The sequence below is a fragment of the Anas platyrhynchos genome, chromosome 3, assembly GCF_047663525.1.
Source record: "Anas platyrhynchos isolate ZD024472 breed Pekin duck chromosome 3, IASCAAS_PekinDuck_T2T, whole genome shotgun sequence".
NCBI lineage: Eukaryota > Metazoa > Chordata > Aves > Anseriformes > Anatidae > Anas > Anas platyrhynchos.
The window spans coordinates 52780108-52797662 of NC_092589.1; the positions used below are offsets into that span (position 1 = coordinate 52780108).

At 46.3% G+C, this 17555-nt stretch overlaps 1 protein-coding gene across 9 annotated transcripts in view; it reads left to right on the forward strand.

Moving 5' to 3' along the window:
* The window catches only part of LOC101789803 (SAM and SH3 domain-containing protein 1), a 544938-nt gene that overhangs the window by 421735 nt on the left and 105648 nt on the right, over window positions 1-17555 (forward strand). Inside the window, exon 1 of one of the 9 annotated variants that reach the window (XM_027454337.3) lies at window positions 2042-2291. The exons of the other annotated variants lie outside the window; for them this stretch is intronic. Coding sequence (XP_027310138.2) covers window positions 2187-2291 — 105 coding nt within the window. The 5' untranslated portion in view covers window positions 2042-2186. Of the gene's footprint in view, window positions 1-2041; window positions 2292-17555 lie in introns of those variants that run through there. 9 annotated transcript variants of the gene reach the window in all.

Below are 17555 nucleotides of genomic sequence, written 5' to 3' on the forward strand. Positions count from 1 at the left end.
GTAATGTCTTAGCTTGTAACAGTCACCAAATCTCTGGGGAAATGGCATCTTGTGAATGAATGTCTGAAGATGAATTGCAGTAGGGGCTGTAATTGCAAGACCATGGAAGGTGTAACTACTGTAACCTGCCACGGATTTGTTGGAATTTGCTCGTCACTTTGTTTCTTAAAGCAACTGCTCCTGGAGTTGAGTGACTTTTTGCAAGAGTTTTTTTTTTTCATGTGTCCCCTTCCAAAAATCAAAGGCTCTGGCTCTCAGATAAATTAAAGTCCACTGGCTGAGGGGAAGGCTGCCACAGCCATGCGTCATGCTCCTCTGATGAAAGTCACTGCCGCCACACAGAGGGGTGACCTAATGGCTCAGGAAGCAGATCTCGGACCACCGTGGTTCGTAACCCAGTTCCTGTTACCTGTGCTGCCAGGCTGGGGAGTGCAGATGTTTTCGGGACTGGCTTCTGCAAGTTGTTGAGTCATCTTTGCACGGAGCAATGACCTCCATCGGCAGGGAGGAGCCAGGCAGTGGGAGCGCTGCCCACTGCACCTATTTGATCTTAATCTACTGCTGCGTGAGTCACAGCAAGGAGGTTTCTTGTGCTGCAGCTTGCTTTTTTTATTTTTAAATATGCCTCCAAAATACAAGATGGTATAACACAGAACAGTATGCACAAGAGGAGCACAGGTTATTTAAATGTTGAGGGGAACGGTGTGCCTTGCTCAGATATTTTGCATGTAGTTTAGCACTACTACAGCAAGTGGTTCAACATGGATTTCAGAGGGTCGCTAAGTAAATTACCCTGACTAATTAAACCAGTTTTGGGTTATGCAAGCCATCTCAGAGCACAGAGGGACTTTGCTGCACTCCTTATCCTCGTGCTTTGTAGGCTTATAGGCACATACAATGAAAAGGTCAATTAGCAGAGATTTTGCATCTGTTTCAGGCCTTTCATTATTTCTCATTACTAGTCACTAATATGACAAATTACACAATGTATGTCCTACATCCTAATGTGCGCAATCCTAAAGCATCAATGGTTTCTTTATTACTTTCTCTTGGTATAACTCTTTTGGTGTTTCTCTTTCCAGCACCTCCTCTTCTCTGTCCTGTAAGCACCACTCACTGCTCCAGCAATAGCAGCTGTAACGCAGTGCTTAGTTTGGTTTGCATCGCAGCTGCTGGGAAAGAGAGTGTTTCAACAGCTTTTTCTCTCTGATGCGAGCAAGCTGGCCTCGAAAGCAAGGCAGGCGATTTTAGCTTTGAGGGCAGAAAAGGAGCGTGACTGGGATGGTGGAGAGACGGTGAGGAGCACGTAGGCGCCCCACTGCTGCTTCGTGCCTTCTCCAGAAGCTATTTCAGTCCCAGTAGCAAATGGTGTCATCTGTTGTGCTGCTGTGGAGGGAGAGCCCTGCGCGGGGAGCACAGAGAGCTGGCAGGACACAGGAGGTGCCACAAACTGCTCTAGACGTGAGCATTTAAAGTGCTTGGCTAGCGTGACAGCTGTGTTTCTGTTAAATTCATCGCTTTTTCATACCCCTACACAAACAGGTGCTTCTGGGGAATATCAGCTGGAAGGGGGAGCTTCTTGAATTGTTCTGAGGCAGTAACCTGGGAGCTGAGCAGGGCACACCACCATGGGCACACCGTGGCCTGGTGCACACTCACGGAGCTGTTACTCAACGAGTGGTTGTGTGCCTGCACGGGGCTGGTGGCTCTGAGGCAGAAGCATCCTAGTGCTGCTGTAATAAGGGATTATTTAATTTTATTACAATATGGGGGTCAGTGCTGTGAAGCATGAGGCACGTGTGGAGGCGATGCTCCCACAACCATTCCACGAGGAGACCAGCGCCAGATCCCTCCTTCCCTGTGGAAAACGAGCCCCTTCCAGCCCCACAACCCGGGGGCCGGCTGCCCCAGCGCCCCTACTCCCCACATGCAGGTGAGGCCCGGCCCCACGGCCGCCATGCCCGGCCCCGGCCGCCCCTCAGCGGCCATGCGCGGCGGCGGCGGCGGCGGCGGCGGGGAGGGGCCGGGCCGGGGTAGGGAGGGGGGGGCACGGCCGGCGGTCCCGGCGCCGAGCGGAAAGTTGTCGGGGCGGCGGCATGGCGGGGCGGGGCGGCACCGGCACCAGCACCCACACCGACACCGGCACGGGGCCGGCGGGGAGACGGCGCTGAGCGGAGGCTGGAGGCATGGAGGGGGACCGGGAGCGGGAGCGGGACCGGGAGGGTGTCCCGGCGGAGAGCGGCACCCCGGAGGCGTTCGCGCAGCTGTGGGCAGACGTGATGGGCATCCTGGTGAGTGCCGCACCTGCCGGGGGGCTGCCCCGTGCCGCCCCCTCCCCAAAACCCGCGGGGGGCGGCGGCGATGGGGGCATTGTGCGGCGGCGGCGCCCCCCATACCCCCGGCAGCGAGGGGACGGGGGGTGCTGGGGAGGGATGGGGGCGACCGCGGGCAGCTGCTGCCTGGGGGGGGGAGGCAAAAAAAAACAAATATCCCCAAATCTCCCCGTGTGCGTGTGCGGCAGCTGGCACGGGGTGCTTGAACAGCGAGCGGAGGGGCTGGGTGCGCGCCTTGACTTGGTGCTCCGGAGGTGCAAGCAACAGGCATGGGGAGAAAACCTTTATGGGAAGGGGCTGCGGGGGCTGAGCTGAAGCTGACTGAACTCTGCGGAGAACTTTGTTGCCCTTTGATGCTGCAGTTCTTGCAGTTTTTTTACTTTTCCCTTCAGACTTTGCTGTTCATATTCCCAAATATATATATAAACTTACTTTAATCGAGCAAAGCCTGCCTCGCTCCTTTCCCTCGCAGCCCCTCGCTCTGGCTCCTGCACGCACGGCTTCCCTGGGAAGGGTTTGAGGCAGCGCTGCCAGGCTGCAGGAGCGGACAGACGGCACTTTGTGAGCTGCCCCTTTCTCTCTCCTCCTGGCAGGTCTCAGCGCTGCGTTTAGTAAAAGCACAGGGTTGTTGGACGCCTGGCAAGGGGTGTTGGAAGAGGCCAAACCAACAGCGTAGCGCGCTGGGGTTTGGTGCAGAAAAAAGGTCTGATTCTCACACAACTAAAAGGTCTCTTCTGGCTGTACACCCTATTTTTCCTTCTTGGGAAGACAGAGCTATTTATTTGTTGTTTTTCTCCCAGTAGAACTAAGCGAAAGTCATTTGTCTTAGAGTTAGCCTGCTTTGCAGGGAGTTATCGTCCTGTGACTGTGAAGCTGCTGCGGGTGCTCCCAGCACTGCTATCTTCTCTCACTGCGCTGTTTCGTATTACGCCACAATCACAGATATGAAAAGCCACCCTTGTTCTGGGTCTCCAATAATAATAACTTATCTGAGGGAAGACAGAAGCTCTTCTCACTGCGAGTTATCAGTGTTCTTCAGATTTCAGGTTTTTAAAGAGTTTCTAGGCTTTGCTCCTGCAAAATGCATCTTTGTGTGAACTGAGTGTATACTTGCTTAGGGCTGTCCTCCTGAAAGCAAGGAAAAGGTAGCTCAGTGCCTCTTTCAGTGCTCAACTTTTTGGTATGTAGAAGTTTGCCCCTCTCAAACCTTTGCTGCAAAAGGCAAGCAGTGAAGTAGATGAGGGGTGTCCAAGTGGGTGTCTGTAGTCTGTTGGCCATGGTCTGTATGTCCACAACAGTTACCTGCAGAGCCACTCATGAGCTGTCAGTGAAGTTAGAAGATGGGTCTTAAATTCCGGGGGTTTACAGTAATTCATACATTAAAATGTTTAGGGAGCACAGCCGTAGACACTGGAGGGAGCTCACCAGGAACAGCTCCATAAACCCAGAAATTGTTGTGGTGCTATGGCAGCAGCTTGGCCTGGTGACAGCTTTGCTGTCCTCGTGATGCAAGAGGTGTTCCTCATAAAGGTGATGAAATGCCTGGGTCTGCCTCCTTCCTGCTGAGGAGCTGCTGTGATGGGGAGGAGGAAGGGTGTCCCCTTCATCCCACTGGCCTTGCTGGAAGCCCACTGGACATGCCCAGGTAAATGAGCAGAGCGCGGTGGGACCTCCTCAGGGCACAGGTTTGGGAGGCGATGCTGTGCACAGCAGTTGCTTGAAGTGCAAGCTGAGCCCCCCTCGCTCAGGCCAATGCATATATGTTGTTGTTTGTGTGCATTTAATTTAGGTAGCTTCAGATAGGACCTTATTAGCAGGAACCTGTGATGGCAGATCCCAGGTCCGGAGGGGAAGCAAATACTTGTCAAGTGCTGCTGGTAAGCAGCATATTTTAAGGACTTTGAAGTCGCTTAATAACTCTCACTATACTTGACAAATATCGAGTGTATTTGCAGCTGTACTGGGATTTCGGTGAAGTGAATGCAACTTTTCCCTTTTGCGCTTATTCTAATGAAATATTCCATAGTTGCAGCTGTGGTAGAAGTGCCTCAAAGCTATTTGTACTGTTAATGGAGCTTACTAGATAACACAATTAGACTTAAAAGCTCTTGCTTAGTTTGTAGCAAGCTGGTGACGGAATGTACTGGTTAATTGCAATTTGCAGCGTCTCAGAGCAGCAGTGGCTGGCTGAAGGATAGTAAGGTTTTGAGCTTGCAGGACGTGGATTGTGAGCAATAGCGTAGGAATTCTCTGCATCCCTGAAATTCAGCACCATGAAAAGGATATTTTTTTGAGGTATGTAGTGCATGGAATCGGGTATTTATGAGGTAATGGCAAACTCTCCACTAGTGGGGACTGGAAGTTTGTATATGGATCTGAAAATAAGTTGCCGTATGAAGTGAAAATCAAGAATTGTGTTCTTTTAAAGGTGGCCTTCCAAAACTTGGCCTGTTGACCTTTGTATGTAGAAGACCCTGTGGTGTCTTTTATGCCAATGCGTTGCTTTTCCCTCCATAGCTGGAGCAGGTATCTGGGTGAAATTCTGACATTAATGAAATCACTGGCAAAACTCTGGTCAGTTTTGACGGAACAGGGATTTTGCTGAAGAAGACTTTTTCATGTGAGGAGCTTTTGTCTTCATGGGACAACCTGAAGAAGATACAGAGGAACTTGCAAGAGACACGATGAGTTAGAAGTCTTCCTGGAATTTCATTCCAAAGCAGTAGTTGGTTTCAGATTCCCAACTATTGAATCCATTATAAGATCTGAAGAAGATAATTTTATCTTTCCATAATATTTTGCAGTTACCATGCCAAGAGACAACCAGTGCTTCCCTACCGACTGTTGTTAGCTGAAGAGAACACAGTATCTGCTTTGAGGACAATAAGGCTCCCCTTTGCTTGTCCGGGGAGCTGTAATATTTACATATATATGATCTAGCCTGCTCTCTGTGTTTCGGTGGCTATTTGGATTTCTTATCAAAGTAATAAAGAAACAAACTGAAAGAAAGACGCCAGCTGATAATACCCCAGTGATAACGTGTAATTGCGTACTGGCTAGCATGCTTTGGGGAGAGGAGTTTGGTAGGAAGCCAGGCAACGTGGAGATGGGGGAAGCAGATCCCGGCTGGTAGCAGCAGCCAGAGGCATTGCGGCAGCTCGTGCCAGCTGCAGGTTCCTCCCAGGACTGCTCTTCCTGAAGCCGCCAAAGGTTTGCCATGACCTGCAGCAGAAATCTTGTCCCTCCGTCACCCTCCCAGCACCTCATTCAAGTGCCTCCCCTTCTTTGATGTCTGCTTGGCACCCAGAGGCTGCTTTGGCCTCAGCCATAAGCACTTGGTGCGGGCAGGCAGCCGGGTCCTGGCTCCGGTAGGGTGTGCGTTTGGAGGAGGGGTATACCCAACTTTTATGGGGTCTGCAGAATGGCTGTGGTGCTGCTTCACTGGCTCGGAAGCACTTGGAGACATTCTATTTAAAAGGATTTCTGAGACTTTGGGGTGTGTTTTTAAAGTGTGTCCCAGTTGCAAGAGTAAGGATAAAGCCCAGTAGGCTTAACCCCTGCTCTCTAGACTGATACCTTTCATTTCTTCTGGTTTACAGAACCACAGAGTGGTATCCCTTCAGATAAAGGGATCCAAATGGAGATTGACTTTCAGTTTAGGTGTTTAGCTTTCTTCTTCAGACATAACCTGTTGCATTTCCTTTCCCTCTTGTCTCCACAAAACGTTACACCTAGCCCCACTAATCCCGTTATGAAGAAAGACAGCTCACAGAGATAACCTTTGGTCCAGGCTTTTTCTCACATGCCAGGTCACATAACACAGATGTCTCCAGCCGGCAGTGCAGTCTCCACAAGACCCTACACAGGACTGATAAGAGTTTGTGGATCTGGTGCCCTCTACGATCTTTCTTGAAAGCAAACTCAGGGTTTCCCTGGCTTTTGCATTACAGAGAAAGAGGTAGGGAGGGTTTTTACATCTCCTCTTTTTCTGCTGAGAGCTGCTGTTTAATAGAAAGTAACTTTAATTTAAAGGTAAATTGTAACCTTGAGACAAATTTTCTATTTTGTTGTTTCTATGTGTTGTTGGTTTGCTGTGAATACCGGCTCCATTATTAGTGTTTTGAAATACTTTTTGTTTTCCCCTCTGAATTTTTACATATTGAAAGTCAATGAACTAAGCTTGTTGTGTCAATGCTAAGAGCAATGGCATACCAGGTTTACATTAATGATGCTTCCTTTTGTGGATATGAAAAACTAGCATAGTCTAAACAACAGGAAAATGTAAAAAATGATGTGGAAAATAGAAATCATATGTGGAAATCCCTCAATCGTATGTAGTCTCTGCTTTTAGCTGGGTCCCCTCTATATTTTTTCCTTCATGCAGCAGCACAGGCTTTCTTCATTTCCACTTTGCCCATCATTAGGGTATTAAGGGTTGGTGAGCACGCTTTGTGCTCAGGCTTTGGTAGGTTCAGTAACACAGGATGAATGAGAATTGCTTTCTAATGACCCAGCAAAACGATTGGTAACAATACCTCTTTTAACATGAAGTGCTGCTGATAATTTTCTGCTTTGTGATTGCATGGCCTGGACCTTGACTAATGAACCTGTAGCTTTGTCAGTGCCCATTGTTGGCTGTGGGAGGAGGAGATGGCAGAGGCTGTGATGGTGCAAATGTCAGGTCGCTTTGCAAGAATTTGGATTCCAAGCATTTTGTGAGGAAATGGACAAAGAGAAGGAACTGGTGCAAATCTATAAAAATTAACTTTCTTCTATAAAAGTGTGTTCTCCGTTAGAGAAGAAGTGTATGATGAGATAGAGAGACAGACATGGAGGGCTTTTAGTTATTACTGTCTTCAAAAGACTTAACTGTCTGACTGGCAGGAAAAAAATCACAGCACAGTTTCCTGAAACACATTCAGACCTGGGAGTCCTCAGCACAAGTTTACAACATGACGAATGGGTAAACTTGAAGCAAGAGCCGCACCCGCCGCCATCCAGCAGCTGGGATGCGGGCCAGGTGTGGGCACGCTTCGGTCTTCTGGAGTCAAGTGGAGGATCTTTAGCGCTTACGGCAGCAGCAGCAGAGCTTTCTCGTCTGCTTCCAGGCTTTGAAACGCAAGGTTATAGTGGACTCTTGCTACTTGAACTGAGATATGCGTAATGACACACGTGGTGGTGTAGGTTCCTAGGGCAGCAGGGTAAGGCTTTCCGAGCTACGTGCTACTTTCAGAGGCGTGTTTCCTACGAAGGGTGTGAAATTGAGAGCAGGGATTGTGTAACCTGTCTGAAAAACAGTTTTAAGCAGGGCTTAACCGGAAAATTAGGTGGACAAGCTTAAGAATATAATACAACGATGATTTCTAAATCACGTTTTCAGGCTTCTTTACTAAGCGCAATTCAATAAATGGGAGAACAGGTTCCTGACATCCGTGTCACACCGAGTGCAATCTGGTTGGAGTGCTGTTTCAGGTCAGCTGGGCTACAGGCTCATTGGATTTTGCTGATTTTACTTCCCCATGGCCCTGTTTGAACATAGGGATATGCTATTGAGAACAGTTTACATGATCAGGCCTCCAGATGAAAAAAATTAAAATGAAAAACAAGCCCTCCTCATGTGCATCGGTAGATGCACTCATAGAAGTATGGTAATACAATTATCAGGAACATAAATATGTCCTTTTCTTTTTTGTTATTGTCATTGTATTTACGATGATATATCGTGTGTTTTAGTCTGGTAACAGCATGCTAAAATTTTATATCGCAGTACTCTCTACCTTCAGTATATCCTCAGTGTGGGGGAGTGTGTGTGTAAAGGAGATTAGGTAACTATTTAATGTAGCAATAAAAGCCGTACTTTGAAAGCTTTGCAGTGGTCATGACAGGAGTCAACAGATGACAATGAAAACATCAGCGTGCTTCTTGCAGTACTGAATCGAGAGCACCTGAGCAGTCCCTTGGTGCTGGGTGTTCCTAACCTTGTTTGCAACTGGAGGTGCTTTGGGTGGTGCAGTGGGTATGAAACAAAAGACAAAAAGGCACCACAGATAAAGGGTCTAATTTCTGCACTGTTTACATAAAAACTTTTTGAGCCTAAGGCGCAAAAGTTTATTTACACTGAAACTGAGCATGGCTCATCGGTTTTGAAGAAGAAAGGAGAGAAACAACTTCACTTTGTCGCAAGTTCAAGCAAGTTGAGCCCCGTGGTTCTTCCAGCATCAAGCTGACTCCTCAGTGCAGAGCTGGCTCTCTTCTCCCCTGCATGCTTGGCCTAACACGGTGGAGGAAAAATGGATTTGAGAGCACTTGTCATGAGAGCTCAGTGGCACTGCGCTGCAAGTTTGCAGAGTGTACATCCACAGCTGGAGCTTTGGTGGAAACGCATATTAGGGCTGATTGTGTCCTACCTCAGGAAAATGTGGTTTAGGCTTTTGAGAAATTCTGCTTGCCAGTGTATCTTGCCAGTCATGGTATACGTTTTTAACAGTGATACAGAATCTGTGGCATTTATGGACTTAGAGTTGGGGAAATCTTTGGAATTGTGATCTACCTGTATTTATTGTCTGCATGTGTCCGTATCTGTTACAGTTCTGAACACATCCATCCTCTTAGGATTTTGTGCTTGCAGTCTCACAGGTGGAGCTTCCTGTGTGTCCAGACTGAGCCAAAGGGGTCCTTTACACCAGAAATTGTTACTGCTATCCTAGGGATGGAAAGCAAACTGGATACACTTATTTTCTACTGCTAGATCGAAGCTCATCACTATCATTTTTACTCTCCTTGTTAGATTGATTTCATATCGTTATCACTATCATTGCATACACTTAAGCCTAGCCTTCAGCTACACTGAACAGTTGATAGTGCTTGTGGTTTTGGTGCTTTCAATGTTTGGCTGTCTTAACCCTGTAGCTCTGAAAGCTGACAACAAATATTTTGCATTTATGCCAAAAAGTATGCTTCGTGAGGTTGAAAATAACAATAGTTTTATACACGTGTGTTACTGTATCCAGATGTAATATGCATCACAACTCGCAGGCTCTGACTTCCACTCCATTATCTGTCATCTTTCCCACCTCAGAGTCTGTAAATAACCATTGTCTAACAGGAAAAGGGTGGGGGCAGACTGCACGTTGCATGTCAGTCGGGACTTCTGTCTTCGGGTTTCCAACTTCAAGATGACTGCGTGTTTGCACTTCAAAACCTCTGCTTTAGAATATTTTGTGGGAATATGTCGTGTTTTATAGAGAAATTAGGGACAAAGGATTTCCACAGAGGGTTTGAGAAACCTGTATCAATGTACATGGTCTGGAGGCTACAGCTTGTTTGTCTAGGGTGTAAACAGTACCTGGGACGTGTTGCTGCTGCCAGGTGGGTTCTGTGTTATTAAATGAGGCAGCAGCATCACCTCAGCAGTAAGGGAGATGCTGCTTGGAGGCATATTTGCCTTTTGCTGTCTCTCTGACATACAGATGGGGTAGTTTCAACACTTAGTGCCAATATCTGCAGTTGGTCAGATTTTTTTTCTAGAAAGGTGCTTTAGGTTGTGTTTCTTAATTATGCTGAGTGTCAGGCCTTGCCATTTGAGAGGAGCTTGGTCCCCACCAAGTGCATGCCACCACTAGGGTGTCCATTGTCACCTCTTGAGAAGTGTTGACAGCACCACGTGCCTATGAGGCTGCAACACCAGTTCAGCTGCAATAGCAGGTGGCTCTCTCTTGCCCCTCTGAATGTGTTTCCTTATGTCTGTTTTCATTCCACTGCAGAAAAATGGCTGAGTAAAGGAAGTTTCCCTGCTGGTGCTTTGGGAGTCTCCACAAAATGGCAAATTCTTTGGACGTTTTTCTGTGTTTTTACATACCATACTTCTCCAAAGTTTCTCTAAGGTCTTGTTTTTGTTGTAGAGAAAAATGACAGTTCCTGGTATCTCTGCTTAATTACCCACATTTCTCTGTGTTTCAGCTTGTAATGTTCTACATTGCTTGCCATGCAGCATGCAAATAAAGGTTGAAAGATGCGGGGCTTTTTGTTTGTTTGTGACGTGCCCCATTCATTCTTTGGAGAGGTTTGCAGTAAGGTCTCTTTATTTCTTGCTTCATCAGTGGAGATAGCTCAGCTGTAGGTAGTACAAAATGGTTGTAATTCTTTAAAAGTTCTGCTCTCCTCTTTAATTACTGCTACCTGAGTGCTCTGCAGTCAGGCGTGAAATGGAGTCTAATCCTGTGTCATCCCACTCCGCTGTGGTGCTATGGTCTGTTGTGTAACAAATTGAGGAGAAATTGGGGTATGTCATGTTATGTCAGTGTGTTGTTTCTTGCTCAGCGCAAATCCAGCAGTGTATTGTTTAGGTTTTATGTCTGGAAGTGAGTATATATGTGCAGATGGGTAAAGTTTGTAAAACCTAAGCTTTGTATGGTATCTATCTAAACTCAGGAAGTTAACTAGGAACATAAGGTCAAGGACTTAATCAAAATATTGGCGTGGTGATGAAGAATTGCTTCATACCACATATGGTGTGTGTGAGTTCATGCAGAAATGAGAATGGGGAGGGATGCTTCTGCATATCCTTGTTGCAGACTCAACCATGACGAGTCTCACCGGGTTTGTTCGCTTTAGAGGTCGGGTTCCTAATTACCAAAGTTGAAACAAAAGGAAGAGTTGGAAGTCCTGACTGCTGATTTTCCTCTCTGACAGAATGCTACTTTCTTCAAGAAGCCCTTGCCAAGTTAATTGTGGTTTTTAATCCTCATCTCAAATGTACTTATAATACAAAAGGTTCTACAAATTCTTTTTTCCCCCATCTGCCAAACCTAATTACAGCTACTTCACAGTGCTTGCGGATAGCTATTTATGTTGTAAACTGCATGGAAAAGGTGAGGGGGAGTGCGTTAGATCTCTGGCCATCCTGCCTTTCTTGGGCAGAGCTGTTGCTCTCTGGGGCTCGTGTTTTGAGCAGTTCAAAAAAAAAAAAAAAGGCAACAATGTGGGTGGGTTTTTTTTTGTTGTTTTGCTCTCCAGACGACTCCCACCTCACTTAGGCAAATACCTCCAACATAAAGAGAAGATGGCGGATGGCAAACGATAGAGGCACAGTGCTGAAACTCTATTTCTCTGGCAAGAAAAGTGAAAAGTGGGTCCCAGCCAAGAAGTGTCGCTTGCAACTGCTGGGAAGAGGGGTTTGGGAAGATCGTGCGGAAGGAAGAGTTGCAGCATCTGTGAGAGGAAAGGAGCAGAGGGCGCGCCGGGACTCGGGGGAGGAAGGTCAGCCTGCAGCCAGCCCGGGGAGGCCCGGTGCTGACGGGACCACGCAGGCCAGCAGGGAGCACGTGGGGGGCTGGTAACGGAGTTTTGGGGCCAGCTCAGAAGTGACAGGGCTTGTTTCAGGTGTTGGGTAGGGATATCAGAGGGCAAAGTAAGCCTTTGTGTCCATTTGGTTGCACCTTGTTTTGTTTTTGCTTAAAGACGTGTGTAGGGTATAGGTGGGTAGCTGCTAATGACCACTGAGTCATGTGGGATGACACCAGGCAGGTATTTCCAGCAGATGCTTCAGGGGGATGATTTGTAGCAGAGGGCTGGCTAGTTGAAACAGGCTGAGGGTGAGAGAGTGGTTTACTGTTTTGCTGGACACAGCCGAATGCCCCGCTTTCCTGTACATGTGTAACTCATTCCCAGCCAGCCCTTATGGGTAGGGTTGTACTTCTAAAAGTTGCAAAGAGATCTCCAAATGTGATTCTCCTTTTGCCTCGAGAGAGTCTTACAGCAAAATCTGCTTCCCTTTAAGCCCTGATCCTTTATGCATGAGGCAGCTGATGTACTATGCATCCTTTGGTTCGGAGCTGATAGTGGTGCACGCTGTGGCAAGTAGTGTAACACCTTCCTTTTGCTCAGAGAGCTCCCTGCGGTTCTTGCGGTGCTTCAGACAGGCCCAGGTACACAGCTTGTCCTGCCACGCTTGCTGGGTTCACGGCTTGGTGTTCCCTGAGACTGCAGGCTCTTCTTTCATCTCAGAAGCAGAACCTGTGAGGGGACTCATCCAACTGAGGCTTTCTTCTCACTTTACAGTCGCTTTTACAATTAGGTGAGATGTTTTTCTTCTGCATGACACCTTTCCTGACAAATGGTTTGCTGGGGGGATGTTCTTTTGATGTTGGGATTGTGTTGCATAGAGAAGTTGTTCGAGTAAGAACTTAGTTTACCTGCCAAGTCCAAGTGTCTTTATCTACAGTTGCTGTCTTTCAACTTGTGGCTCAGGACCTTGGGTCGATCAGAACAAACTACTGGGTTATGTAGAGACACATGACTTTCCACACGCCTTATTGACATTGGGGTTCTGCCAACTTCTGATTTTTAGCATCTCCATAACCACACGCGGCTGTTCACAGAGATGCACCCTGAACTGAACGATAAAATATGATGTGCAACACTTGAGTAATTGCATTCAGTCTCCAATAAAAGCAATATGTGTTATCAGTGGGAGGCATTACTGGATAGGCAGCACCATGGGCTTAAGCACTTTGTTGAAGCAAGCATGTAGCACGCTGCTTGCTGGGGGGCTCCTTTAAGCAGTGAATTGCATGTTGCCCCTTCAGAAAAGCACGTGCTTGAGACACCTGGGAGATGTGGCAGCCACACAGTTATTCAAACCCAGACTCAGTAGGGTTTGCTCTGTAGGTAAGCAGAAATACCTCTTTTATTTGGATAAGAGGTCTATTTAGCCTAATTAGGAAGCGCTTTGGCGACGATGAAGCAATATGGGCGCATAGGAATGCGAAAAGCCCATCTTCACTGTACACAGCTAAAGGGGAATGAACAAATAAAATACCAGATCCCAGAGCAGAAAGGATTATACACTGACAAGAGAGAGAGTCTTTACTGCTAGGTTGATATCCCTAATTGATATAAACAGGAAGCCCTGTGCAGTCTGCGGTAGTTAAAAGATACGCATCTAAATAATATTTAAATAGATTCTTGCATTTTTAAGACCCACTAGAGTATAATTGTATTCAGCTTAATTAAATGAACTGAAGCCCCTTGATAACTGCATTACTGCTCCTAAATAAAATGCTCTCCAAAGAGACTTCATGATGCTTAGTTAAGACGATAAAAAACCTTAGCCCAGCACCGTGAAGTGTTGCATGAGCAGCTTTATATTTAGTTCATCTGTGTGTTACCTGCAGTGGTTAAAAATAAGCCTTGACAGTGCTGTGCCCCGTCTGGAGTCAAACCTGAAGCTTCACCAAAGTGCTTCAGTACAGAGTCAGTCTTTCTGGTTTCACTGTATTTGGGTGTATTCTCTTATTAAGCTAAAACCAGGGAGGTGTGCTAAGAACGACCCACACAAAAAATAAATGAGAGCAGTGGCAGAGTTAACCACATCGCAGTCTGGCTTCTGCCTCTGGCTCCCTGTGTAAATGCGGGCTGGCTATTTAAGCAAGCTCATTATTGCCACTATTCCCTCGTAAATAACACGGCTGTCATTACGTGTGCCTCACACAGGAACTGGGATAAACCCTCTCCTTCAGATCCAAAATATCTCGAAGCAGAACAATATCCCTCATGTCCCGATTCACTCCACAAAAAAACTTTGCACGAGGAAGCTTCTGCATAAGAAGGACCCAAAAGTGGAGGATTGCTTTGAGGCAGCAGGAGGCTGCTGTTTGCCAGGCCCCATGCATGTGGCACCTTGGATATCATGGTCATGGCCCTGGTGGAGAGCAGATCACACGTGGCTGGCATGGTTCATCCATGTGCTTGGTTCCCCTCTGAGGGGTTGCTGTGCCACTGTGTGTGCACACCTTGCCAGCCTTTTTCAGATTTTTTAGGATGATCTTTGTCTTGCCACTGACCTTTGGTATCCTAGGCCTGGCTCTGGCCAGAGGCTTCGTCCTCAGGAGGCTGCCCTGGAGGCAGCGGGTCTGGCGGCCTCCATCAGCAACTGGGGGGGCAGGGGGTGTCTGGCGCAGGTTGCAGGAAACCATTTCTTCTGCTGTTAAGATTACATGGGGAAAGATGGACTTCTGCCATATTCAAGTATGGTTATTTCCTTTCCTGGTAAAGCGCTGCCTGCCAGGAAGCAGTAGGAGTGAGGGAGAGGTTAGTCTCCAGGCATGCAGAAGGGTTGGATGCATCTTCCAGACCACAAGCTGAATTTCTAGCAGGAGGAATCAGAAGAGCAGAGTTTCAGAGAAAGCAACTCGAGTGTAGGCAGTCTGTTTTTCCAGAGCCAACAGCCATCTGCACTTGTGGGCAGGAATCAGGGGCCGTGTCCCTGGGGTGCACGGTGTGTTGTGCCACCGGGCACAGCAGCCAGGACAAACCCCCACATCTACTCCCAAAACAGGAGAGAGCCAATCTCACCTTGGTGAGCAGAACAGGATTATCCAATGAGCTGTAAAACTGGTGGGTAGCAGGAGAACAAGAGATCATTGGAGAGCTGAGGAGAGAAGAGGAGCCTTGCTCCTGTGCTCCCCAGAAATCAGAGCTGGAAGGAAGATCCCATCACAGTAGTTGGACACTGAGGTGGTGAGAAACTGGAGAAGGCAGCTCCTGGGGGGGGCATGGAGATCTCACCTCCTTTATCAGTACATCCCCATGGTCAGCACTGCGGGGTGTCACTGGGTGAGAGGTGCTGTGCTCCCTGGGGAGAGCTGGGCAGGAGAGCTGGGCAGGACCTCAGGCACAGCTCCCAAAAAGAAGGGGGGGGAACCCAGACCCCAGGAAACAGGGAAAAGAGGGGGAAGGAACAAACAATGCTGCCCTGAGGAAGCCAGGAAAAGAGGCGGGGGGAAGCAGAGGAAGAAGGATAAGAAGTTTCTTTCAGTGAACTTTCCTTTTTCTGAGCAAGGTATTTCCTGGTGAAAAGCATAGCAAAGTTTAAGGTAGAGATGGTTGTTTTTACTGTCACGATCCTAGGAAGGACATACAAGTAGGGAGAAACAAAGGTCAGAGTTGGTATTTGTTGCTGTCACTGTGGTGTGTTTTTGTTTGTTTGTTTTATACAGCACCTAGCACAAGAATAAAATACCATTTCTTTCATACAGAGCTTACATATTGGGAGAGCTTCTTAGCATTGGAGAAAAAATACTGGAAGTGCTTCGTTGGGCAAAACAAATTTATTATGTTTTATGGGGAGAAACTGATTAGAGACCACCAAACTGGATAAAGAATTATTTTACTAAACACTTTTTTTTTTGCCTTGAATAGTGCAGTGATGATTATTTACAAGCTTCTTATAACTATATATGTGTTAGAAAGCTGGGCATATTGTGTCTCAGTTAAAAATTACCAACCTGGGTATTAAATATGCATCACTTGCTGTGCTGTAATGATTTTTATTATCGTGTATTGATGCAATTGAGTTTGACAAACTCAAAAATTTCATCAGTGCTTTTCTTGCTCTTTATGATTTGATAATATACTTTGTTTAAAGGTTAAAAGGATTAGGTTAGATGAAATCCTGTAAAGGAATTTATATCAAATATCAAATATCAAATAGTGCATCAGTAGATGGTATTAATATTTTGGCTATCGATCAAGTATGGAGTTTGACTTAGCGACAAACAGAACTGCAAAAACAGTTGAAAAATAATTGCCTAAAATAAGATCATCCTTTGAATACACCTCAGCATACTCCTAAGAGTACGTTCACAGTTAAACCCTTCTTTTATAGCAGTTTCTGCCCTTTATTTCTTCCCCACAGTTGAAGTAGAAAATGAAACCAGAATTCCCCACAGCAGGATCACTATTAAATAACATTTTGGTGCCTCTTGGCTTACTTACCACATTTTATTGTTTTATTGAATTTCACCAATACATCCAGTGATGAGGGAACGCCTCATAGCAAATGCTGGTACAAAGTAGAAATCACAGTTTGGACTACAGCATTTGTAATAAAACTTGGATGTAAATGACCGAAGTTTACTTTCATTGCATCTGCCATACAACTTCAGCATGTTGCCAAATACCCACTCTCTGTCCTTCCTTACTTACAGTTGTCCAGAGATAGGAAGAAACAAAGAAGAAGCTAACACCTTTAGTTTTTGTTGGTGGTGGTGGTTCTTTTCCAATCTACTATTGCAAGTTGCTCACACCTCTGTTACATAGGAGACCTAACCACCGTAGAATTGGCTTTTTGTCATGCTGTGTTACTACTAGATGAAAAGAAAAGATACGGGTTTTAATGAGACCTCTGTCGTTACTGCAGTTGATATATAGTTGATACTATAGCCAGCTCACTGCGATGAGGACTTACTCCACCATCGACTTCAGATGTTTGTTTTTTTTCATCCTCATTTCATTAGACTGTAGCCTACTCAAACCTGAAACCATCCACTAACATATGCAAACCTTCATGGTTGTGAACCAAGAAATTCTTCTCCATCTCATTAATGGTGCTTTAATCACATCTATGCTTATTTCTTAATCCTTGGCACCCTTCTGTTTGTTATTTGTTTCTACTCCCAAGTGTCAGGATAGAAGCCTGCAGGAGCTGTGTGCGCAGAGGGACACTTTTCCACTCAACGTGAGGAAAAAGGTCTTGGCAAACGAGGTACGCTAAAGGAGGAGGCGGTAATCATAAGGGGAACAAAACTAATGAGAGGTGATGTCAGGCACAGCTCTTGCATGGCTTGAGGAATTGTTCACTTATCCTGCTTTACAAGCTGGCAATGATAACCTGTGCCTGACTGATGACCAGCCGGATGGGTAGTGGTGGCCTGGCAGGTATCTCTGTAGACAAGGAGCTTTGAGTTGCATTTTGATGAGCTTAGTGGGGATCACCTTGGGGAAAGGAGGATAGAAGATAATATACTGTTATTAGGGAAACTGGACATTAAGGATTCTTTGAACTAACTTTTTATGCATGAAATTTGCATATAGTCTTGTCTGTCAAGATAATGAGTATGTGAAAGAGCTGGTTCTGCTTGTGATAAATACCCACTATTTAAGCATGTTGGAATGTACATTTGCATAGATACAACTTTAGCATATCTTTTTTAAATTTTTTATTATTTTTTTTTTACATAGAGGACTTCCTTCGTTGCATGCCAGAGAGAGAGGGATTCCAATAATGTGCTTTCAAATTTGTTTTAATTTACAAAGGAGAAAAAAGTGGAGCACGAAGATGCTTTGTTACATTTTGAAAAGTTTTAGGGCTTTTCAATAAAAAGGGAGGGGATGCTGATGGTGGCAGAAGTGTTTTATTTGCAGAGCTTTGCGAAGGGGAAG